We start from the raw sequence: 25,194 nt of genomic DNA, 5'->3' as shown, positions 1-25,194 counted from the left end.
CGTAACCAGGCATGGCGTCGTAATATGACACTTGTGTTTATTGCCCTGGCCGCTGTGTCAGCTGCGTCTAGGGCGCATTTGATGGACGCATTAGTGAGGAGTTGTCCTTCTCTAATGAGGAGCTCTGCTGACTCTTTATACTCCTCTGGTAGGTGTTGGAGCAGTGACTCTAGGGTGTCATAATGTGACCTGTCATAACGTGCCAGGAGTGCTTGTGTATTTGCGATGCGCAGGATATTGGCTGCTTGTGCTGCCACACGTTTGCCCGATGTTTCAAGGACCTTTGACTCTTTGTCGGGGGGAGGAGCATCACCAGTTGTCTGTGAGTGGGCTCTTTTGCGAGCGTTGGCAACCACCATAGAGTCTAATGGCAACTGACCCCTAATGTATTTAGGGTCACCAGGTGCAGGCTTATATTTCTTTTCAATCCTTGGATTTAACACTCGGGCTCTTGTGGTGTCCTTGAAAATGTCTTTGGCAGGCTTCAGAACCCCTTCAAGCATGGGCAGAGTCTTGACAGTTCTTTCCGAAGATGCGAAAGTGTCAAGCAGGAAGTCCTCCTCAATGGCGTCAGAGTGCAGTCCCACCCCATGATGAGCAGCTGCCCGTTCGATAAGGGCATTAAATGCGGCCGTGTCCTCTGTAGGAGAAGTTTTAATATTGTAGAGTTGCGCATCCTGAGCATGTGGCGTGACACTTGGGTCTGTGGGGTCATCCCATGCCTGATCAGGATCCTGTGTGTCATCGGGATCTGCGTCCCCGGGGTAGATGGTATCGTCCCCACCATATTCCTGCATTGTGTCCGATTCAGAAGGGGTAGGAGAAAAGGACTGTGGAGCTAGTGGGAGGGGATGGAAGTGTTCTTGCAACACTGGTTCCTGCTCAGCCGGTAGCTTGCGTTTTAGAGGAATTTTGTATGGCACCTCTTCCCTGACTGGCGTGATCTTGCGCTTGTGGAGCATGAGCCTGCCAGTGTCGGCATCGATAAACTGTGGCCCTGAAGGGTCGTGTTCCGTTAGGCCAGAGGCGGTGGACTGTGTGTGGAGGACACGTGTCCGAATTTGAAAAAGTTTCGGTGCCGATGTCGGTGGCAGCCCAAAGGTGATGTTGGTGGGCTCCGAGTGCACTGTACCGGGTGAGGTAGTGTGGGGACCCGAGGTAGAGTGGAGGGCTACCTGGTCCCGGATACGTTGAAGAGAGGCAGAGACCTGCTGCACAGCAAACTGAGATGGTGGTTTGGTGGGCATCTTAGTGGTAGGGGTGGAGGCCGACCCCGACTTTTTTGTCGGAAGGGGGTCACTTGCTTGGAGGGATGCATCGATAGTCGACGTAGTCGAGGACTTCTTTGGCATCGGTGCTTTAGGCGTTGACGAGGCGGCCATTTTGACTGCGGAGGCGACGGGCTTTGGTGTCGGCGCCAAAGGTGTCGGTGCCTTGTGGTGCACAAGGGCGCGCCTCTTCTGAGCGTCGACCGCGTCTGCTGCGGTGAGCTCGGCGCCGAAGTCTTTCTGTACGCGTTCGGAGCCGACGACTTTTTTCGGCGTCGGTGCCGGGCCAGCGGACTGTTTCGGTGCACTTGATCCAACCACCACCAGTTTCGCTTTCGGTTTTGAAGGTACTGGAGCGATGGATGTTTTTGGGTTTAACAACCCGGTCGTCTTGGGTAATATTGGCTCTTGTATAGTGTTCAGTGCCGGGCCGGAAGGCGGGGCCGAGGAACCATGGATTAGGTCTTGGGTAAGGCCCGAAGGCGATCCCTCGACCGGAGCCAGACGACTAATTTTGGCCTCCGTTTCGACGGATTGGCCTAACTCCTCGGGGGAGCTGTCTTCTTCAGCCCCATAGGCTTCGTCGATGTCCCCTACGTCGACTGCCTCTTCACGTCGAAAGAGCTCTTCGTCATCGTCGTCCGATCGGGAACCATGCTCCGAAGCAGGGCTAGATAGTATTTCTTCCACGCTCTCGGCGTCCTCGTCCTCGGTGCTGAATATGTTGGTGGGTGCGGGCGCTGCCTGCTGCGCCTCGAGTCTCGCTGCCCGTCGGTTCCGTAGAGTTTTCTTGGATCGGAACCGTGCGCAGGCCATGCATTTTGACTCGTCGTGATCCGGCGAGAGACATTTGTTACAGACCGGGTGGACGTCGATGTGAGGGTACTTGGCGTGGCACAAAGGACACCTCTTGAACGGAGTTCTCGATTCCATCGTCGTGAAGCGTCGAAGTTTTGACCAAGTCGAATCGAAAGTTTGAAAAAGGGTGTGGAGCACTAGGATTAGTAGTCGACACCGAGCGGTAACTGTACCGACGAAAACTATAGGCCTTTTGGCCTAAACTAAGTATTCCGAAGTTGAGCTAAGATAGTTGCATCCGAACCCAATGGTGGAAAAAAACAATCTGGGGATGGAGAGGATGCCCATGCGCACTGTGGTCCAGGGGAGGAGTCACCCATCTCAGGATGCTTCGAAGACTCTTCCAGGACAACAATGTGCAATCATCCGGACCCAACACTAGGCGGCGATCTATGCACAGATATGAATTCAGCAGCCCACATGCCTCGAACCAATGCTACTGACAATAGTAAGAAAATATTTATTAAGGCCTGTTGGGCTCTCAGAAGTATTGCAACATGATTGGGCTCGACCTCCCCCTCCCCGTGATGATGCTGGAGATATATAAAGCAAAGTGCCTAAGTATGGCATTATATGAGGCGGGCATATGGGGATACAAGAAATGCAAGGAGGTGCAAGTATTAGAAAACATTTTTTGATACCTTTTAGCAGTCCCCAAAAGTACCTCAGTATATGTATCCCACACTGAACTTGGCGCCCCTTTGTCACAGAAACATTTTTTTTTAAGTAAGGCATGGTACATAGGTAAAGCAATTGCGTGCGATCTGGCCGTGTATGCTACACAATGAATGATTCCATGACATACATATCATCAAGGAAAATTGACAGTTCTAATTGTACAGTTAGGTCCCACTTGTGATATCTATTCTGGCTCTCAGAGGTTCACAAATTTCTCCCCGATACATTGCACTGCCCCCAAATTTGCGTCCATTTGTTCGGGCACCCCCTGGCTTTATAGATGGGATTTTTCTGTCACCATGCACCAGTCCATACCTTTGGCTCAATCTACTATGTGCGGCGGGTTCAGAGCCCTCCAAATCCGGGCAATATTCCTCTTAGCGACCATCAGCCCCAATGTGAGCCACGTTCGTTCCCTGGAGTTCAAATCAGTAGGGTCCCAAATGTTCAACAAGGCCAACTTAATGTTACAGTGAATCTGTTGCCCCAGCACCACCTCCATCCAGCGTGCCACCCTCTCCCAATAACTCTGGATCACTGCGTACTCCCAGAGAGTATGGATAAAAGTTCCTTCCTGTTCGCATTGCCGCACACAACTACAATCCAGGGTGTAACCCATACTAACCATCAGGGTCCCTGACAAATAGGATCTGTGAAGAAGCATTAACTGCACCAGGCGGAGCCGGGAGGAGATGGCCACCTTCCAAGGGGAGGCCACCGCCGCCTGCCATTCCTCATCCTCTAGACCCGCCACATCATGGTCTCATTTGGCTCTCAAGCGGGTCAGGAGATCCGCCATGTTAAGCTTTTTATAGATGAGGGATATGGCTTTCTCCGGTAGGTCGCCGTCTAAGATTCGGTCTTCAAGTGGGGAGGATTCAGGGAGTACACTGCCCCTAGGAAGTACCGCCAGCAGGGCATGCCCGATTGAGATATCTAAAATATTCAGACTGGGCTAGCTCGTAGTCCTGCTGCAACCGGGGAAAAGGAACCACCTCCCCCGACTTCCATAAATCACCCACCTTGGAGGTACCTATAAGGTCCCATCTATCGAAGCCCTTCGAACGGATCAGTCTACCCAACTGTTCGCAGTGCCAGAGCGGCGTGGCCTGTGTGAGTTTGCCCTCTCAGCCCAGACTCCTGGTAGCCACCCTCCACACGTGGACAGCATGTCCGGTCGGGCCGGTCAATGCAGGCCTAAAGGATCGTACGTGTAAGGCACACTTGAAGCCGCCCCCCCCCGGGAGGAGCCACCTGTCAATCTGAAAGGCCAGGTCACCTTGCGGTCTATACATTAATTAATGGCTGCGAGTTGCGAAGCCCGATGCTCCCGTCAAACAATCCTAGCGTGAGTTTGTGTCGAGATACGGGGTGGTTTACCCTCCCACAGGAGATCTCGAACAATACAGTAGAGTTCCTTGAAATAAGAGATGGCGACAGGGAGTGGGGTGTTCTGCAGTGCATATAACAGTCTGGGAAGGGACATCATCTTGAATAGGGCCGCTAGCCCCAAAAGGGTCAATGGAAACGATTTCCAGTGTTGGACATCCGATTTGAGACGCACTAGAGGCAGCAGGAGATTATTATTCTGAAAGCTAGATAAATATTTAGAGACCCAGATCCCCAAGTATTTAAAGCCATCAGCTGCCTCTGCTAGTTAGCAGCCCCGAGGGAGCCGAGGCCGTTCGCCATAAAGGACGTAAAGCACCGACTTAGACCAGTTTATCTTAAACTCCGCGAACCTACCAAACACACGGAATATGTCCAAGACTACATTGAGGGATGCTACCGGGGAGGCCAAATATAGCAAGATATCCGCATATAGTGTGATATGCAGTCCTCCCAGCCTGATGTCCATTTGAGGCCCCTGATGACGGGGTCCTGCCGGATCCATGTTGCCAAAGGCTCTAGGGCCAAGGCGAAGAAAAACGGTGACAAGGGGCAGCCCTGTCTGGTACCCCTGCAGAGAACAAAAACTGGAGTCTTCCTATTGTTGACAACTTCTTGAGCAAGAGGTCGATGGTATAAAAGCCGCTCCCAGTTGATAAATTCGGGCCCAAACCCCAGTTTGTGGAGCACTGCGAACATGTAGGGCCATTCGATGGTGTTGAATGCCGATGCAGCATCCAGGGATACCACAGCAGCATCATCCATGATCGTGTCAACCTGGCACAGCACGCCATGAAGCCTACGCAGGTTGAGGGAGGTATTCTTAGTGGGCATGAATCCCGACTGGTCCGGATGGACCAGGCGGGTTAGGACCCTGAGCAAGCAAGTGGCAAGAAGTTTCGCCAGTATTTTCGCTTCACAATTAAACAACGAAATGGGCCTATAGGATGAACACTTATTGGCCGGCTTACTCCCGTTATGAATGACTACGATGTTGGCAAGTCAGATCCTCAGGAAGGATACCTCCTTTTTTTACTTTTGCGATACATTTTGGTGAGATAAGGCTGCGTCTTTCTCGCTGTGAGCTTGAACAATTCAACAGGCAGACCACTAAGGCCCAATGCTTTCCCTTCCCGCAGGTCATGAATGGCTTTTTCAACCTCGGCCATTGTGAGGTCGAGTTCGAGATCAGAGCACTCTTCCTCTAAGTAGGGGCATCGAGATCACCAAGCGAGAGGAAGCCTCTTCCTCCGTATGCGTCGTGTGGAATGTGTAAAGCGACTGGTAGTACTGGCCAAATTCGTCTGCTATGCCTTGTGGTGCAGTGAGGCGAGACTGAGTCTGTTTCTATCTCAACCACGACACGCTGAGCCCTATCCCTGCAATCTAGCCAAACCAGTAATTTGCCCACCTTATCGCCTACGTCGTAGAATCTGCTTAGCGTCGCCCTGTGATGCGTCTTGGCGGCTTCCGTAGCTAGGTCAGAGAATTCCTCAACTTTTATTCGCAGCTTCTGACGCACCTCCGCCGAGTCTTGTAATCCGACTGCAGCCAAGATTTCCCCCTCCAAACAGGCCATAGCAGCAACCCTCTCCCTGAGTTATCCGGCAATCTAGGCCAAGACCACCCCCGTATAACCACCTTATAGGCTTTCCAAAGAGTATTCGCAGAGTCAACTGACCCTTCGTTTTTCTGAAAGTACAGATCCGACAAACTCAAGACCTTGTCCCTGATGGGAGGAGTCGTGAGGTACCAGGAATTAAATCGGTGCCACATGGCATACTGTGGGCTCGCCCACCTCTAGACGACACAGCATGGTTGAATGAACAGATTTTCCCCCCCTGGCCAGGTGTTGTATGGCTCAGACGGTGTGAAGGTGCACTAGCATCAACACAATACAGGACATACTACGAGGAGGCCCAGAAAGGAAGGTGTATTTGAGTTCAGACGGAAGCATGCTCCTCCAGACATTCACCAGGTCCATTGCGCCCAAAAAGCTATAGATCCGCCTGCGGGAGGGCAGTAGGACCCTATGGGGCCACCGGTCGAGGGAGTCAGAGACAGAGTTAAAATCTCCCCTGATCAACAATCTACAGTCTGGTAAGTCCAGATCACCAAGGTCAGAGAAGGCCTGTGTGTGCAATCCCGGTGGTATAGAGACAGACTAGATTGAGTGTGCACCCCTCAAGTCCCAGAGACCGCATCAAATCTACCCAGGACGGCAGTGTGGACCAAGACAACAGTCATGGGGAACGATTTACGGACCAATATACCCACACTCCGGGAACCAGAACTAAAAGCAGAGTGGGCCACCAGCTGGAAACCCCATCGCGACAAGGCCTTGCAGGCGTTCCAGAGCAGGTGGGGCTCCTGTAGGAGCACAACATCTGGGGAATGAAGTTTTAAAAATTGGAGAACCACACCTCGCTTAATCTTATCCCCCAGCCCGTTGACATTCCACGACAGCAACTTGAGCTCCTGCCTAATCGTCGTGCCCATCACTCCTACCTAGGAGTACGTGCAGTCACGGAGTGAACCTCCCAGAAAGGTCCCCGAGAGGGGACACTCCCATAGACCATGGTCTCATCACAAATAGACATACCAGAAGCATGGAAGAACCTTCATCTGCCTTTACCTGGAGCCAGTCAATTATGCCATACCTAAACAACAACAAAACTAGAATGCAAATTAAAATAAGACCCCCCTCCCCCCAAACCCAACAAAAACCAGGAAAACACTCACCGGAAACCCCCCTCCCTGCATAGCGGTGTCAGAACCTCCCGCCCACCCAAACTTGCAGAGTGCCTATTGCCCACCCTTCCAAAACTTGTGGGTGCGTGTAACCAACCGGGCACCCGTCTCTGAAAAATAATCAACTGTTGAACACACATTGTAAGCAAAGATAGTCCGCAGGCACCATGCAAGCCCAATAAGGTACTGTGTGTCCAACACAGTGGGCTCTGGCAACAATGGAAGATCACAATTAGTCCTCTTTGAAAAGGTCCCAAGACAGGTCACATATCCGTTGCATAGTCTGTTACCCCCCCCCCCCCCAGGGGGTGGGGGTAGGGGGGGGGCGATACCCCGACCCAGACTCTCAGCAAGTGAAAACATCTACCACCTATGAGAAAATAAACAGACCAGTAATAGGACCCTCCCGTCGCCATTTCTTGCTCCTCAGGAGGGGTGCCTCTGCCGGAGCAGGGTTGTTTTTCTGGCCAGCCGTGCACCATCCGTCCAACCAGTCCCAAGCCTTTTTGGGGGTAGTAAAGAACCAGGCTTTCCCCTCAGACTCCACCCTCAGCTTGGCCGGAAAGAGCATGGCGTATTTTAACTCTTTCACAAAGGGCCTTTTTCACATTGAGGAAGCTGCGTCTTTGTCGCTCAACCTTGAGTGAAGTCCGGGGAAAAGGTGATACAGCTGGTCTGGTATTCCACCGGGGGCACTGACCAAGCAGATTGCAGAATGACATCTGTCCCGGAAGTTAAAGATTCTAGCCAACAAGGGCCGCGGGTGAGGGGGGGCATTTTTGGCCGGCTGCCCGGCACTCGATACATCTCGACTGTCTAAAAATCAGCCTCTTACGCATCGCATGGTGGGCGTATGTTCAGTGGTTATTTTGCGACCTGGCTGTGAGAAAGTGCCATTTTTCTTGCATGGTATGACCCCACTTTTTGCTGAATTGCTGAATGTACTTTGAGTGTGCCCTGGACTTCTGCCAATCAGGTGCCCAGGGCCTATGTTCCTTCCCTAAAACCCAAATTAACAAACCCTGGCCACATGTCAGCCCCTGGTAAATGGCACTCTAGGTACCCAGGGCCTTGTGACCAGGGAAGGCCTCTAAGGGCTGCAGCACTTCTTGTGCCACCCTTCGAGGCCCTGTACCCTAACACAAACACACTGCCCTTGCAGGCTGAGTGTCTGCGTACAGGTCAAAAAAGTGAGTCGACATGGCACACATCCCTGTGTGCCATGCCCACAACATACACTGTCCTGGCAAACATCAGCCACCCCTCTCACTGGGTGCCCTATGCCAGTGGTGTGGGCGCACAAGCCCTGTGCCCCTACAGTACCCAGGTCCATTCCTGGGCACTGTAAGTGCAGTGCTGCCATTTAAGATCGTCAACACGAACTCCACAGCACCATGATGGCTTCGCTGAAGACTGAGGAGTTTGGTATCAAACTTCTCAGCACATTAAACCCGCACTGATGCCAGTGCAGGATTTAATGTACAATGCACGACAGAGGGCATCTTAGAGATGCCCCCTGAACCTAACCTACAATCCACGTCTGGTCTGAGGGGCTTCCTAGGCTGCCACCCAGCATACATGTTGCTGGACCCCTGGGTAGAGAGCCATCCGCTCTCCTGGGCCTGCAACTATGCACATCCTGGGCGAGGTGCTAGGTCTCCTACCCCAGGATGGGCAAGGGGAAGCTTCAAAGGCATGCCGCCTTTATGAGCTTCTCCAGGCCACTTGCTGTACCCAGCAACTGGCCCCTACCGGTTCTCAACCCCCACTCTGGCGGGAAGACTGGCCGGAAACCCCAAGAAAGGACAGGGGGTGTAACAGCCTCTGCCAACCCCACCCCTCAGGTGGGGGGGCGAGGTGAAGCACGTCCCCGGGCTCTTGCCATCTTGAAGATGGGGAGCCCTACCCAATCAGGACTAGGCCACTGCCCCCCTCCCACAGGAGAGTGGCAGGATAGGGGGTGTACCCACCCCAGGGCAGGGACCCAGTGGTCCCTGCCCTTTACCTACTTGTAACGCCCCTAAATTTAGTGTTTAGGGGCACCCTGAACCTTCCTTAGATTCCAGATTCCAAAACAGCAAAGAGCAAGAAAAAAGACCTGCCGTGCAGCTGCTAGGAAGACTGGTTTGGCCCCAGCCATACCGGCCTGTCGACCCTCGAACCTGCTTAATCCCGGCACCTCCTGCGGCCAGCAACCTCACAAACCCCGGAGGACCTGGCTACCTTGTGACTCTGAGCACCTGGGACTTCCACGAGCATTGGCTCTGCTCAAAGCAAGTATCTAACACCTGGCATCAGCCCGGAACCGCGAACCCTGCACTCTGCACCCGCTGTGCTGGAGTGGACAAAAACCCAGAGGACGCCCCGCCGGCGACTGTGACCCCGAATCCGGCACCCAAGGACCCACCTAGACGCTCCCGACGCCGCCTGCAGCCTCAGAACCAGAGACCCCCCCAACCGCGATCAACAGAAGGTAAGATTTCCCGAGACCAAAAGGCACCCCTGCACCCGGAGCCCTGTGGCCCCCTGTGCCAGACTCCTGGGTACCTACCTATCCTCCAACCACCAAACTTACCTCTCGAAGTGGTGGTCACACCTGAAGAATCTTCGCCCCCGAGCTTGCAGCCTTTGTTCGCCCTTGAGCTTTTCCATTGCAATCCATTGAGCGCCCGAAGTGGCCCTGGCAGTGCAACTTCTGCTCCTACCTTCTTCCCCATTTGCCCTGAGCAAGTGACCAGGAGCCCAGCTCCCACAGCCGCGTGGCCTGCTAGTCAGCAGCTACCAACCAAGGCCCCCCTGCCTCCAATAGGATAACATTGGGCCCAACTCACTCTGCACCCGGCTGCCCCTGTGCCGCTGAGGGTGTGAGGGTTCGCGGTTCCTGGCATATGCCAGAGGCTAGATACTTGCTTATGAGCAGAGCCACTGCTCGTGGGAGTCACAGATGCTCAGAGTCCCAAGGTAGCCAGGTCCTCCGGGGTTTGTGAGGTTGCTGGCCACAGGGGGTGCCGGGATTTAGCAGGAGCAGGTTCGAGGGTCGACAGGCCGGTAGGGCTGGGGCCAAAGCAGTTGGTGTCTTCCTCTTCTTAGCAGCTGCACGGCATGTCTTCTTTCTTCTTGATCTTTGCTGTTTCGGAATCTGGAATCTAAGGAAGGAACACCCCCTATTCTGACACTCCTGTGGGAGGGGGGCAGTGGCCTAGTCCTGATTGGGCAGGGTTCTCCCTTTTCAAGACGGCGAGAGCCTGGGGACGGTGCTTCACCTTGTCTCCCCCACCTGAGGGGTGGGGTTGGCAGAGGCTGGCACACCCCCTGTCCTACCTTGGGGTTTCCGTCCAGTCTTCCCGCCAGAGTGGGGGTTGAGAACCGGTAGGGGCCAGTTGCTGGGTACAGCAAGTGGCCTGGAGAAGCTCAAAGGCGGCATGCCTTTGAAGCTTCCCCTTTGCCCATCCTGGGAGAGGAGACCTAGCACCTCGCCCAGGATGTGCAGTGTTGCAGGCCCAGGAGAGCGGATGGCTCTCTACCTAGGGGTCCAGCAACATGTCTGCTGCGTGGCAGCCTAGGCAGCCCCTCAGACCAGACGTGGATTGTAGGTTAGGTTCAGGGGGCATCTCTAAGATACCCTCTGTCGTGCATTGTACATTAAATCCTGCACTGGCATCAGTGCGGGTTTAATGTGCTGAGAAGTTTGATACCAAACTCCTCAGTCTTCAGTGAAGCCATCATGGGGCTGTGAAGTTAGTGTTGAAGATCTCCCAGGACCATATACTCTTAAATGACAGCACTGCACTTAGTGCCCAGGAATGGACCTGTGTACTGTAGGGGCACAGGCCTCATGCTCTTGTGCCCACACCACTAGCATAGGGCACCCAGCTAGAGGGGTGGCTGATGTATGCCAGGGCAGTGTATGTTGTGGTCATGGCACACAGGGATGTGTGCCATGTCGACTCCCTATTTTGTCCTGTACCCAGACACTCAGCCTGCAAGGGCAGTGTTTTTGTGTTAGGGTACACGGCCTCTAAGGGTGGCACAATAAGTGTTGCAGCCCTTAGGGGCCTTCACTGGTCACAAGGCCCTGGGTACCATTTACCAGGGGCTGACATGTGGCCAGGGTTTGCCAATTTGGGGTTTAGGGAAGGAACATAGGCCTTGGGCACCTGATTGGCAGGAGTCCAGGGCACACTCAGTCAAAGTACATTCAGCAATTCATCAAAAAGTGGGGGCATACCATGCAAGAAAGATGGCGCTTTCTCACAGGCCTTTCCTGGGCAGAGGTGGTCACACCTCCCCCAGGTCAGTAAAAGGCATCTGTGGCAGGGGAACTTCAAAGGCCTTGCCGCCTTTGTAACACTACTCTCAGCCTCTCCTGCTATCAAGAGCAGGCCCCCTTTCTGCCTCCCCTCCTTTTTGGCGGGAAGACAGCCGGAAAAATTAGTACAGCCCAGAAGGTGTGCCCACCTTTACCAATCCGAACCCTGAGGTGGGAGAGGCGAGATGAAGACCTCTCCGGGCTGCAAGGGTTAAACTGATGTTGGGTTAGTTAAAATAAGCTCGCTGTAGTTATACAAGGCCATAATACTCACTCTGCGTACGCGGAATAACTTTGCTGTAATTTTACAATGCTATATAACTCGCGTGTATGCGGCATATTTAATCCACACCGCTACGCAATATAATGAGGGAATATTGAATCCTAGGACTGAATAGTGCCGCGTGGGGCTTCTGATTAAGTCCTAGACTGATTTGATAATGGTACATGCGGGACGGCTGAGGCTTAAGATCACGGGTGGCCGTAAACTACACCACAAAGTTTAAATATGCAGGTATCACCTTGGGTCAATCGCAGTGAGCGGGCACCCATAGGGAGGTGCGCATACACAAAATATGGAAATGGAACATACGCTGAGCCCGCCTAAATGGCCTTAATGGAAAGTGCTATGTAATCCATGTTGCTTATCAGCCACTGAATTTAATTACCCAAGCTACATTTTTATTGTCACGCTGACAAGCTGGGGGAACGCGCCCATTGTTCTTTGGGTTTATCAGCTTAAAGTATATAATACTGACATTTGAAGTACCCAACAATCACTTTACTGAAAGAATACAGCATGAACAATGTATTCAATGAAATACGTTTACAGATATATACAACTATGAAACAACAATGACTCCGGAAATGAAGAGTTTAAGTTGTGTAAAATTGGAAGGTATGCCCGGCCTGATAATGCTTTGTTGCATGTCAACTACTCTTTCGGACTGCATGGTATACTATTAGAGTACCTACCAAATAAACTAATAATTAACAATACCGCCAAAATAAGCTTTTATGCAGGCAAATGTACTAAGCACCAAAACCAACTGAGCCTGACCAAACCTTACTCATAACCCATCAGATTTAAGATACACATGGCAATTTCTAATAATCTAGTAAGAGACCTGCTTTAAATCACTTCCTTTTTCTGTTACTCACTTAGACTTTCCTTCACTAAAATTACAGAAGGCTTATATGCAACCTTAGTGCATCCGCAGCAGAGTTATATTAAGTTTGCGCACAGCGGGAAATTTCTTTCCTCACTTTCACTTGTGGTGCCGCACTAAAATAGAATTGATAACCAAAATTGTTTTCTATTCATTTAATCTCTTATTGATACAGCCTTGAGAAAGCCCCAGGCTCAATAGCCCCTGGGAGTTAAACACTTGTTGGCTGTTCTTGGATGTGGATCCAATATTCTGATAAAAGTGGAGATATGAACATACTGACATGAATTTGACTGATATCTAATAAAAAAAACCTCCTACGCTCTGGAGATCCTTTAAGGACTCCTGTATTTTGTTGTGATGCTAATGGTGTAGTGTGCCAACCTCTGCCTTGCTCGGAAATTTATCAGCACAAATTCTACAGTCTTCCAAACTATTGGCTTTTGACAGGCAGAGGGTACACACCTTTTGAGTGTCGTTTTTATGGTGGCACTTTAGGCAAAACCTAAAAGGGGTATGCTCCCTTCTCGTTCTCTGAACAGCTGTCTTGGTGCATCAGTCTTTTCACCAATGGTGTTCCTCAGAGGTGTGTGTTTTTTCTGTGTTTTCCCTCATTTACTGGTCATCACGGATCCCCTTCCCTCGACGGTAGTTTAGATGGAAAACTATTCTTCTCAGGACAGTTTCTTCCTCTACTCCAGAGCTCTCCTTATTAGCTTCCAGACTCAACTGAGAAAAAATAGACCCTGAAGATGGACTGTCACAGGGTTTACGAGGCATACATCTGACGTCACTCAAGAAAGGCTTTAGGCCTAAATGGTCAGTAACGCCCACGGAAAAATAAAAAAGAAAGCAGACAACAGGGAGCAGATTCCCGATCTAACAACTAGATGTCAAAATAATACACAGCATGTGAATCCAGAAAAGATTCAAGCTGCAAAACACCCACTGTAGATATTTAAAATGTTATTTTGCTACCTAGTTTGTTTATCAACCAATATACCAATCATCTAAATTTTCCATGAGAATTTTAGAAGTCATCATATGTAAATGGAGAACTAGCTTACGATCGCAATAGTAAGAAGGCATTTACCCTGTGATTGAAATGCGCTAACAATTGGATTTACAGAACATTCAGTATGATGCAGTGGAGCAGCACAACTCATACAAATCATTAAATCACATTGGAGAAAAAACTTATTATGCATTACTTACTTTTTGGGCATCTTCATGTCTTTCAAAGCTGACAAAGCCAAAGCCTTTTGATTTTCCAGACTCATCAGTCATAACCTTCACACTCAAAGCTGGACCTACAAAAGTACATAGTCACCTAAGTAAATATGGTTTGAGATAAACAACTTATAGATACAGTGGAATAAACAAACGTAGAACGAAGTTACTTATAATGCAAACTCTAGGGTATTTTTAGGCTCAGATCTATGTACTGCACCATGTACCACACCACCTCACTGCATTCTTCCAAGAATACGTAATAGGTTACCATCCCCGTTGTGTTGGGTACTACACCCTGAAAAGAACCAAAGTAGCCAGCAACAAAAATCTCAGCAGAAAAGGTAGATGTACTACAAATGAACTAAGACGCGTATGGAAACTGCACCAATGCTATACCAGCATTGACCCGCCCCATCTGATAGTGCAAAATAGTGAAGTGACTGCAAAGCAGCAATATAGGTAAAAAGGCGATGTCTGAATCAGAAGCAACCCAAAAATGCCTCATCTCTCACTTTAGCTGCACACTGGTCTGGTGGCTCTCTTCACTCTTCCCAAGTGTACATAAAAGGGGTTATACAGGTTGAATATGCAAGAGAAAGTGGCCTAATGTAAGAAAGTGGCCTAATGTAAGAAAGTGGCTCTGTATGTACTGTTCCCAATTAGGTACAGTGTGCACAGAGTCCACAGAGGTTTGGCAGAGGCTAAAGTTAGATATAACCCTACTCTCTAAAGTGGTAGCTTGGTCAAGCAGTAAGGCAGTATCAGAGGACAGTGTAAAGCATTTGTTGTACACACTCACTCAGTCAGCAAATGGTCTCACACACTCAAGAACTGAAATCTAGGCCAATGGTTTTTGTATAAAAATGTATAGTTTTATTTTAGAACCAACAATAGGTATCAAAATATACTTTCCCAGAAGGAGATGCTTTAAATTAATACTTTTCAATAGGTAATAGACTTTTAAATATAACAGTTACAGTGGTTGCAAAAGGCAACACAATTTCAAACACAATAATACATTGAGCTCAATGGGAATTTCTAGTTAAATGCAATTAGTTACTTTAAGGATTACTTTTCTAACCACAGGACTGGATCCTGGATTCAGTCCTGTGACATTTCCTGTAAACAATTGTGTAAAAGCGTTTTGGTTACAGTTGTGATTTTTAAGCAATATTTGTGTATTTTAAAAGTTGACACTTTTCACATAGAATCACCAATGTTATCCTATAGGAGGAAATTCACTTAGCAGGTAAGTGGGGTTATGGTTACTTTTTCTAACTCCGTGCTGGATCCTGAATCCAGCACTGGTGCATCACCTGTAAACAGTTGAAAGAATGTATTTTGGTTATACAGGCGATTAACGAATATTTGTAAGTTTGTAAAATCGACACTTAGAAACTTTTTCAGCAAAAACCAGCCAATGTTATCCTATGGAAGGAAATTCAAATTACAGGTAAAGTATGTTCTCGTTACTTTTGTAATCCAGTGCTGGGCTCCTAGGTTCAGCACTGGGACATCTATCTAAAACAGGTAAGCAATTACATTTTCACAGTTGGTGCGATTTTTAAAGAATATTTGTAGTTAGCAAAAATCGGCACTTAGAAAAAATGTCACAGAAAAATAGTCAATGGTTTCCTATGGAAGAAAATCCGGTTAGCGGTAAGTATGGTTGTAATTACTTTTCAGGGTCAGTGCTGGGCATCTCTCTTAATAGCAGGTGAGTATTTCCGTTTTTTACTCGGTTGATTTTAGGTGAGTATTTTAAAGTTTAGAAACTCCACACTTAAAAGAAATTTCAAGAGAAACCAGTCAATGTTACCCTATGAAAGAAAGGAATATGCTACTTACCAGTATGCATCTGTTTTTGGCATGTAGAGCTGCAGAGTCACACACTGAGGATAAGATCGCCATCTGGTGTTGGGCTCGGATGATTGCAGGTTGTCGTCGTCTTTGGAAGAAGCCTTTGGTCACGAGATTGGTGACTCCTCCTCTGGACAACAGTGCGCATGGGCATCCACTCCATCGTCAGATTGTTTTTCGCCATGATGGCAAAAGATGGTGTATAGGAATGAAAGAAAGGATGTCCATGTGCAATGTCTAAGTAAGACAGATGCTGGAACAGATACAGGTCCCGGGCGGGCGTGTGTGACTCTGCAGCTCTACATGCCAAGAACAGGTGCATACTGGTAAGTAGCATATTCCGTTCGAGGCATATGAGCTGCAGATCACACACTGAGGATAGATTATATAGCAGTGCTTCCCCTTAGCGGTGGTCGCCTGTATCCGTTGCAGCAGTTTGAAGGAATATGCTACTTACCAGTATGCATCTGTTCTTGGCATGTAGAGCTGCAGAGTTGTACACTTAGCATAGATCGCCATCTGGTGTTGGGCCCGGATGTTTGCAGCTTGTTTTTCTTCTTGGACAGTCTTTGGAAGTCACGAGTTTGGTGACTACTCCTTCGGTCCGTACTGCGCATGGGCTTCGGCTCCATCCTCAGATTGTTTTTCGCCAACAGGGAAATGATGGAGCGTAGTAATAACAGTGAGAAACCCATGTGTTGTATCTTAAATAAGATGTACTGGAACGGATACAGGTAGCCGGGGAGGCGGGTGGGCGTGTACAACTCTGCAGCTCTACATGCCAAGAACAGATGCATACTGGTAAGTAGCATATTCCGTTCGAGGCATATGAGCTGCAGATTGTACACTTAGCATAGATTATATAGCAGTACCCAACCCTAGCGGCGACCACCGGTATCCGTTGCAGCTGTTTGAAAAAGTGTCTTTAGTACAGCCTGGCCCACCCTAGCTTGCTGCTTGGAATGCACATCTACACAGTAGTGTTTTGTGAAGGTGTGCGGTGTAGACCATGTGGCTGCCTTGCAGATGTCATCTAAGGGTATATTCCCTAGAAAAGCCATAGAAGCCCCTAACTTTCTTGTAGAGTGGGCTTTAGGGGGAACAGATAATGTTCTCTTTGCCTTTTGATAGCAAATTTGTATGCATTTTACAATCCACCTAGCTATCCCTGATTTTGAAATGGGGTTGCCTTTATGTGGTGGAGAGAAGGAAACGAACAATTGTTTAGTCTTCCTGAAGGGTTGCGTTCTTTGTATGTAGTATAGTAACGCCCTTTTTACATCAAGTGTGTGTAAGGCCCTTTCTGCAACAGATTGGGGTTGCGAAAAGAAGACAGGTAATTCCACTGATTGATTGAGGTGGAAGGGGGAAATGACTTTGGGCAGAAACTTCGGATTTGTGCGAAGTATGACCTTGCTGTGATGCATTTGTATGTAGGGTTCCTGTATGGTGAACGCCTGTATTTCACCAACCCTTCTAAGGGAAGTGATAGCTACAAGGAAAGCTGTTTTCCAGGTGAGAAACTGTAGCTCACATTTGTGCATTGGTTCGAAGGGCGGACCCATTAGACGTGTAAGAACCAAATTTAGATTCCATACAGGGGAAGGTGGTGCCCTAGGAGGAATTACTCGTTTAAGGCCTTCCATGAAGGCTTTAATAGCGGGCACTCTGAAGAGTGATAAATGCTGCCTGTTTTGTAGATAGGCAGCGATCGCTGCTAGGTGTAGGCGTATGGATGAATATGCCAGGTTACACCTGTGAAGATGGAGCAGATAGCATATTATGTGCTGTATGGATGCATCTAGAGGGTTGATTGTATTGTTACGGCAGTAAATTACGAATCTTTTCCACTTTGCGGCATAGCATGCTCTAGTGGTAGGACGTCTGGCTTCCATGATGATGTTCATGCAATCAGGGGGAAGGTTAAGGTATCCGAATTCTAGGATTTCAGGAGCCAGATCGCCAGGTTGAGCTGAGCTGGGTCCGGGTGCCTGATTTCTCCATGGTTCTGGGTTAGGAGGCATGGGGATAGATGCAATTTTTGATGTGGTACCACTGACAGTTGTAGTAGCGTGGTGTACCACGGCTGCCTGGCCCACGTCGGAGCTACCAGAATGAGTGTGAGGGAGTGCTGTTGTAGCTTCCTGACCACTAATGGAATTAGTGGGAGAGGTGGAAAGGCGTATGCAAATCTGCCTGACCAGTTCATCCATATCGCATTGCCCTTGGACAATGGGTGTGGGTATCTGGCGGCGAAGCTTGGGCATTTTTTGTTTTCGTGGGTGGCGAAGAGGTCTATCTGAGGATGCCCCCACTGTTGGAAGAATGGGTGAAGAACTTGTGGATGCAGTTCCCATTCGTGTAGTTGTTGTGTTTGTCTGCTGAGCAGATCTGCCATGGTGTTTTGTACGCCTGGAACGTGCTGTGCCAGGAGAAAGATGTTTTGGGGAATTGCCCATCTCCATATGCTCTGGGCTAAGCGGGAGAGCTGGGGAGAGTGTGTCCCCCCCTGTTTTTGTATATAATACATCGCAGTCATATTGTCTGTGCGAATGAGGACTGCTTTGCCCGAAATCTCTTTTTGGAAAGATTTTAGGGCTAGAAAGATCGCCAAGAGCTCCAGGTGGTTGATGTGGAGCGATTTTTGCTGTGGCGTCCATAGACCTTGCATGGTGAGGTGTAGGAGGTGCGCTCCCCAGCCGGAGAGCGATGCGTCCGCTGTTAGAATCACCTGAGGAACCGGGTCCAGGAACGGCCGCCCTTTGGAAAGGTTTGTGGTGTTCCACCACTGCAGAGAGTGATGTGTGCGGCCGTCCACCAACACCAGATCCGTCAGCTGACCCTGGGCCTGGTTCCACTGTTGTGCTAGGCACTCTTGAAGTGGACGCATGTGGAGTCTTGCATGGGGCACTATGAAGATGCAAGACGCCATCATTCCTATGAGCTTCATAAACACTCTTGCTGGAAGAGAGTGTTGAGGAAGGAATGTTTTGCGTAAGGCTTGAATGCTTGTGATTCTGGCTGAGTTTGGATAGGCAATACCCTTGGAGGTGTCTATAGTGGCCCCGAGATATTGCTTTGTGTGAGATGGTATGAGGTGGGACTTTTGGTAGTTCACCGTGAAGCCTAGCTGGTGGAGCAGTTGGATGGTGCTGTTTGTATGCTGCACACATTGGTCGTAGGACGCGGCTTTTATCAGCCAGTCGTCCAGGTAAGGGAAGACGTGAATGTGTTGACGTCTGAGGTGTGCTGCTACTACTGCTAGGCATTTGGTAAACACCCGCGGTGCGGTGGTGACCCCGAAGGGGAGAACCGTGAATTGGTAATGTTGCCCGTCCACCACGAACCTGAGGTATTTCCTGTGAGAGGGGTGTATTGGAATGTGAAAGTATGCGTCTTTCAGATCCAAGGTTGTGAGAAAGTCTCCCTGGCAGAGGAGTGGGAGGACTTGCTGTAGGGTGACCATGTGAAAATGGTCTGAGTGTATGTAGGCATTTAGAGGCCGGAGGTCGAGAATGGGTCTGAGGGTCCCGTCTTTCTTTGGTATTAAGAAATATAGGGAGTAGACCCCTAGATTTTGTTGATTGACGGGGACCTGCTCTATAGCGTGTTTTTGGAGGAGTGAGAATACCTCTTGTTTGAGCAGTGTGGAATGTTCTTGAGACATTGGACGGTGCCTTGGTGGGATATTGGGTGGGGTAGATGTTAGTTCGAGACAGTACCCTGACCGAATGATTTGGGTCACCCATTTGTCCGATGTTATGGACTCCCATACGTGGATAAAGTTTTGTAGTCTGCCCCCGACCGGAGTGGAATGGTCTGGGGGGAGCGGAGGGGAGTCATTGTGCGGGGGGGGTGGCAGAACGGGTGTTGTTGGTTTTGCCCCTGCCCTTATTGTTGTTACCCCTGTAACCACCTCTCTGATTGCCCTTTGAAAAGGTATTTTGAGGAGGGGACTTGTAGGAGGTAGAGGCGTTATCGGTGGAGGAGCCTCTGCCTGTGCCACGAAAGGACGAGCGTCGAAAGGAACGTTTGGAGGCTTGTGTTTGAAGTGCCCCCATAGACTTTGCTGTGTCTGTGTCTTTCTTCATCTTTTCGAGCGCTTCGTCTACCTTTGGCCCAAAGAGTGTTTCCTGGTCAAAGGGGTGATTGAGTATGGATGCCTGGACTTCAGGCTTGAAACCTGAGATCCTGAGCCAGGCGTGGCGACGAAGCAGGACACTGGTATTTATGGCCCTAGAAGCAGTGTCGGCTGCATCGAGGGCACACTTAATGGAGGTGTTTGTAATTAGTTTACCCTCCTGTATCAGGTCATGAGCCTTGTGCTTGTATTTTTCTGGAAGGTGCTGCATAAGAGCCTCTAGTTCGTCATAGTGTGCTCTATCATATCGCGCAAGCAGTGCTTGTGTGTTTGCAATGCGCCATATGTTTGCAGCTTGGGAGGCGGTGCGTTTACCAGACGCGTCCAGAAGTTTAGATTCTTTGTCTGGCGGTGGGGCATCTCCTGAGGATTGGGAGTTAGCCCGCTTTCTAGCTGTGGAGACAACTAGGGAATCTAGGGGAGCAGGGCCCTTGATGTAAGCAGGGTCTGTGGGTGCCGCCTTATACTTCTTCTCTATTCTAGGGTTCAGTACTCTGGCTCTGACAGGGTCTTTGAACACCTCTGTAGCGTGCTTGGTGACACCCTTAAGCATGGGTAAAATGGAAGTGGATTTGTCTTGTATATCAAATGTATCCAGTAGGAAGTCTTCTTCTACTGGTTCACTGTGCATGTCCACCCCATGGTAGTGTGCTGCTCTCTGCACTAAATGGTGAAACCCTAAGGAGTCCTCTGGAGGAGACGGTCTTGATGGGTATAAGTCGTCCTGAGGTACATTGGGTATATCAGGGTTATTGTAATCCTCCCATGGATCTGGGGTCCCTGGTGGAGTGGGATCCATTGGGGCGTCCGCTGGGTAATTGTCTGGATCCCCATCATCCGGATCTGGGGATGGGGTCGGATGGTAGTGAGGTACAGGTGGCGGAGACCTGTGAGGTGGAGGTGGTGGAGGAGGTGGAGGGGGTAGGGGAGGCGGTAGTGGGGAGGGCACTCTGATGGGAGAAGTAGCAGAGTCCTTCCTTTTGGGTGGAGGAGCCGGAGCATCAAGGCGTCTTTTCTTGGTAGTTAAAGTCAAAAACCCAGTCTTAGGATCTTTGGACAAAGTCTTTTGTAAAGGGTCTGGTGTAAACAGAGCCAATGGTGTCGAGTCGTCTGTCGGCACCGGTGATTTCGGAACCGGGGGTTTCGATGGTCTGTGTGCGCCATGCTTTTTTGAGGTCTCCGGGTGTTTCGGCGTCGAATGATGTTTCGGCGCCGGAGCATCGGTGCCGACAGATTTGTGTTTGTGTTTGGTCGGCACCGAGTGTCCAGGCTTCGGCACCGGTGGTTTCGGAGTCGAGCTGGATTTTGCAGTCTTCGGTGCCGGATGCTGTTTTTCGGCACCGGGTGTCGGCTGGCTCGATCCCGAGCTGCCATGAGACTTTGGGAGCTTCGACACCGGGCCCGAAGGTGGGGTGATCGAAGTTTTGGTTTTGGTTTTGCCCAGGCCGGCAGGCGAGGGAGTAACCCGAGTCTCTTTGGTTTTCGGCGTGGGGGTAGGAGGGGGCATATTACTCACGGCCCGCTGCGCTGGTGTAATGTCCTCCACGTCGGAGTCGTCGGCCTCGGAAGCGCTGACGACGTCTTCCTCCTGTTCGGTGTGTGTTTGCCCCGAAGCTTCGGCGTCGTCTCCGAAGATGTCCGGTGGAGCTGCGGAGGATGAGTGCGCCATGGTGCGTCGAGCTCTTCGATCTCGGATGGTCTTCTTCGATCGAAAAGACTTGCAGGCGGGGCAGTCTCTAGCCTCGTGTTCCGGAGAGAGGCAAAGGTTACACACCTGATGGAGGTCGGTGTGGGGAAATTTAGACCCACATTTTGGGCACTTTTTGAACGGAGTCCTTTCCATCGGCCGGGACCGGAGTCGCGGAGGGCCCGAAGGCCGGTGTCGATGAACGGGATGGAGAAAGTGCCGCTTCGAGAGATGAAGATGATGAAGGAACTCGAAGAATCGAGGATTTTCCGTCGAGGCTGGAACCGTAGAAGTTCGAAGCCGGAGCACGAAGTATCACATCCGAGCCCGATGGCGGAAAAAAACAATCTGAGGATGGAGCCGAAGCCCATGCGCAGTACGGACCGAAGGAGGAGTCACCAAACTCGTGACTTCCAAAGACTGTCCAAGAAGAAAAACAAACTGCAAACATCCGGGCCCAACACCAGATGGCGATCTATGCTAAGTGTACAATCTGCAGCTCATTTGCCTCGAACATAAAGTTTTTAGGACAGCCTGGCCCACTGAGGCCTGTTTGGCTTGCACATCAACACAGTAGTGTTTAGTGAAGGTATGCGTGGTAGACCACGTGGCTGCCTTGCAAATGTCTAAGGGAATGTTACCTAAGAAGGCCATAGAAGCCCCTATTTTACGCGTGGAGTGCGCCCTAGGGGGAACTGTAAGTGTACGTTTAGCCTTTTGGTAGCATATTTGGATGCACTTAACTACCCACCGGGCTATACCGGATTTGGAGATGGGATTGCCTTTATGTGGTGGTGCGAAAGCAACAAAGAGTTGTTTTGTCTTTCGAAAAGGTTTTGTCCTGTCGATGTAATAAAGCAAGGCTCTTTTGACATCTAAGGTATGTAGGGCCCTTTCAGCTACGGAGTCTGGGTTAGGGAAAAAGACTGGTAGCTCTACTGATTGGTTAAGGTGGAAAGGGGAAATCTCTTTTGGAAGAAATTTAGGGTTTGTCCTAAGAACCACTTTGTTACGGTGTAGTTGTAAGAAAGGTTCCTCTAGTGTAAGGGCTTGTATTTCACTTACTCTTCGTAGGGAAGTGATTGCGATAAGAAAGGCTACCTTCCATGTTAGGAATTGTAATTCACATTTGTGCATAGATTCAAATGGGGGACCCATAAGTCTTGTTAGAACCACATTGAGATTCCACACTGGGGAAGGTGGTAATCTTGGGGGAAGAATTCTTTTGAGACCTTCCATAAACGCTTTGATGGCTGGTACCTTAAAAAGGGACAGGTGTTGCCTATTTTGCAAGTAGGCTGCCAAGGCTGCTAGGTGTAAACGTATAGAGGAATACGCTAGATTGCATCTTTGCAAGTGTAGTAGATAGCAAATGATGTTTTGGATGGAAGCATCCAATGGAGGTATGTCATTAGCGCAGTAGATGGCAAATCGTTTCCATTTTGCGGCATAACATGCTCTAGTAGTAGGTCGTCTGGCTTCCTTTATGATATTCATACAGTCTGGAGGGAGATTGAGGTATCCGAACTCTAAGACCTCAGGAGCCAGATCGCTAGGTTCAGTGTTTGAGGATCTGGGTGTCTGATTTCTCCATGGTTCTGGGTTAATAGATCCGGGGAGAGGCGTAGCCTTTGATGTGAAACTAAAGATAGTTCCAGAAGTGTGGTGAACCACGGTTGACGTGCCCAAGTGGGAGCTACCAGTATTAGTGTTAGCGACTGTTGTTTCAGTTTGCGTACCACAAATGGAACTAGTGGGAGAGGCGGAAAAGCGTACGCAAATCTGCCTGACCAGTTCATCCATAGGGCATTGCCCTTCGACTGTGGGTGTGGAAACCTGGCGGCGAAGGTTGGGCATTTTGTGGGGAGTGGCGAACAGGTCTATGTCTGGTTGTCCCCATTTTTGGAAGAAGGGGAGTAGAACCTTGGGGTGTAATTCCCATTCGTGGATCTGCTGTGTGTGGCGACTTAGGAGGTCGGCCACCTGATTGTGGATTCTCTGGGAGATGTTCTGCTAACAGGTAGATGTTTTGGGGAATTGCCCATCTCCAGATTTGCTGTGCCAGTTGGGACAGTTGGAGAGAATGTGTCCCTCCTTGTTTCTGTATATAATACATTGTAGTCATGTTGTCTGTGCGTATGAGGACAGTTTTGTTCTTTAGGTGTACCTGAAAGGATTTTAGTGCTAGGAACACTGCTAAGAGTTCCAGGTGGTTGATGTGGAGCAGTTTTTGTTGACTGGTCCATCTGCCCCGAGTGGTATGGTGAAGGAGGTGGGCTCCCCACCCTGTGAGAGATGCGTCGGTAGTTAGCACAACTTGTGGAAGAGGCTCTCAGAACGGCCGCCCTTTGGACAGGTTGATGGTGTTCCACCATTTCAGTGAGCGAAGTGAGCGACTGTCCACCAACACCAGATCGGTAAGTTGTCCGTGAGCTTGGTTCCACTGTTGTGCTAGACATTCCTGTAAGGGACGCATTTGAAGTCGTGCGTGTGGGACTATGGAGATGCATGACGCCATCATGCCTAGGAGCTGCATGAACACTCTTGCTGGAAGAGATGGATGAGTTTGAAGTTGAGAGATGAGATTTTGTATACTGGCTATCCTGGCAGTGCTGGGATAAGCAATGGCTTTGGATGTATCTATGGTTGCTCCTAGATACTGATGTAAGTGGGAAGGCTGTAGATGGGATTTGGGGAAGTTGATAGTGAATCCCAAATTGTGGAGGGTTTGAATAGTGCGATGAGTGTGGAGAACGCATTTTGGGTGAGTATTGGCTTTTATGAGCCAATCGTCCAGATAGGGGAAGACATGGATCTGTTGTCTTCTGAGGTGCGCTGCCACGACTGCTAAGCACTTGAACACTCTGGGTGCTGTTGTTACTCCGAATGGGAGAACTGTAAATTGATAGTGTTGCCCATCTACCACAAATCGTAGATATTTTCTGTGAGCGGGATGCATAGGGATGTGAATGTACGCGTCCTTGAGGTCCAATGTGGCAAGGAAGTCTCCCTGTTGTAATAGTGGGAGGACTTGTTGGAGGGTGGTCATATGAAAATGATCCGAATGTATATACTGATTCAGTAGTCTGAGATCCAGTATGGGCCTTAATGTTTTGTCCTTTTTGGGAATGAGGAAGTATAGGGAATATACCCCTGTTCCCTGATGTTGAAGAGGGACTGGTTCTATCGCATGTTTTTGTAACAGGGATTGAACTTCTTGTTTGAGGAGAGAGAGATGATGTGAGGACATTGGACGTTGTTTGGGTGGGGATTGTATTAGTTCGAGGCAGTAGCCAGACTGGATAATTTGTCTTACCCATCTGTCTGTGGTGATAGAAGTCCAGACAGGTAGGAATTGTTGGAGCCGCCCCCCGACCGGAGTGGAATGGTCTGGGGGGAGTGGTGGCAAGTCACTGTTTGGTGGCTGGGGAGGTGCGGGTGTTGTTGTTGCCCCGCCCTCGACCTTTGTTATTGTTTCCCCTATAACCTCCTCGAAAATATCCTCTGTTAGGGGATGTTTGTCCAGAATTAAGGTGGACGTGGTCTCAGTTCCCGCGTTTTTGGAGCCTCCTCTATAAAAGGAGCGACGAAAGGAACCCCGGGTTTGAGGAGACTGCAGTGCTCCCATAGACTTGGCAGTCTCGTTATCCTTCTTAATTTTTTCTAATGCAGTGTCCACTGCAGGGCCAAATAGCTGCTCTTGGTTGAAAGGTTGAGCTAGAATTGCGGTTTGAACCTCCGGTTTAAAACCGGAAATACGGAGCCAGGCAGGTTGTCTGAGTAAGATGCTAGTATTGACCGCCCTAGAAGCAGTGTCTGCCGCATCTAAGGCGCATTTAATGGAGGCATTA

The 25,194-nt window shown here is 49.8% G+C and overlaps 1 protein-coding gene across 2 annotated transcripts in view; it reads right to left on the bottom strand.

The window, feature by feature from the left end:
• The window catches only part of PABPC1 (poly(A) binding protein cytoplasmic 1), a 541,973-nt gene that overhangs the window by 305,337 nt on the left and 211,442 nt on the right, over window positions 1-25,194 (bottom strand). For both annotated transcript variants that reach the window (XM_085605165.1, XM_085605166.1), the window contains exon 6: window positions 13,638-13,732. In XM_085605165.1, coding sequence (XP_085461291.1) covers window positions 13,638-13,732 — 95 coding nt within the window. The remainder of the gene's footprint in view (window positions 1-13,637; window positions 13,733-25,194) is intronic.

The sequence above is a fragment of the Triturus cristatus genome, chromosome 5_1, assembly GCF_964204655.1.
Source record: "Triturus cristatus chromosome 5_1, aTriCri1.1, whole genome shotgun sequence".
In the NCBI taxonomy this organism is placed as follows: domain Eukaryota; kingdom Metazoa; phylum Chordata; class Amphibia; order Caudata; family Salamandridae; genus Triturus; species Triturus cristatus.
Note: the sequence above shows the minus strand (reverse complement) of the source record. Positions and strands in the feature narration are given on the sequence as shown.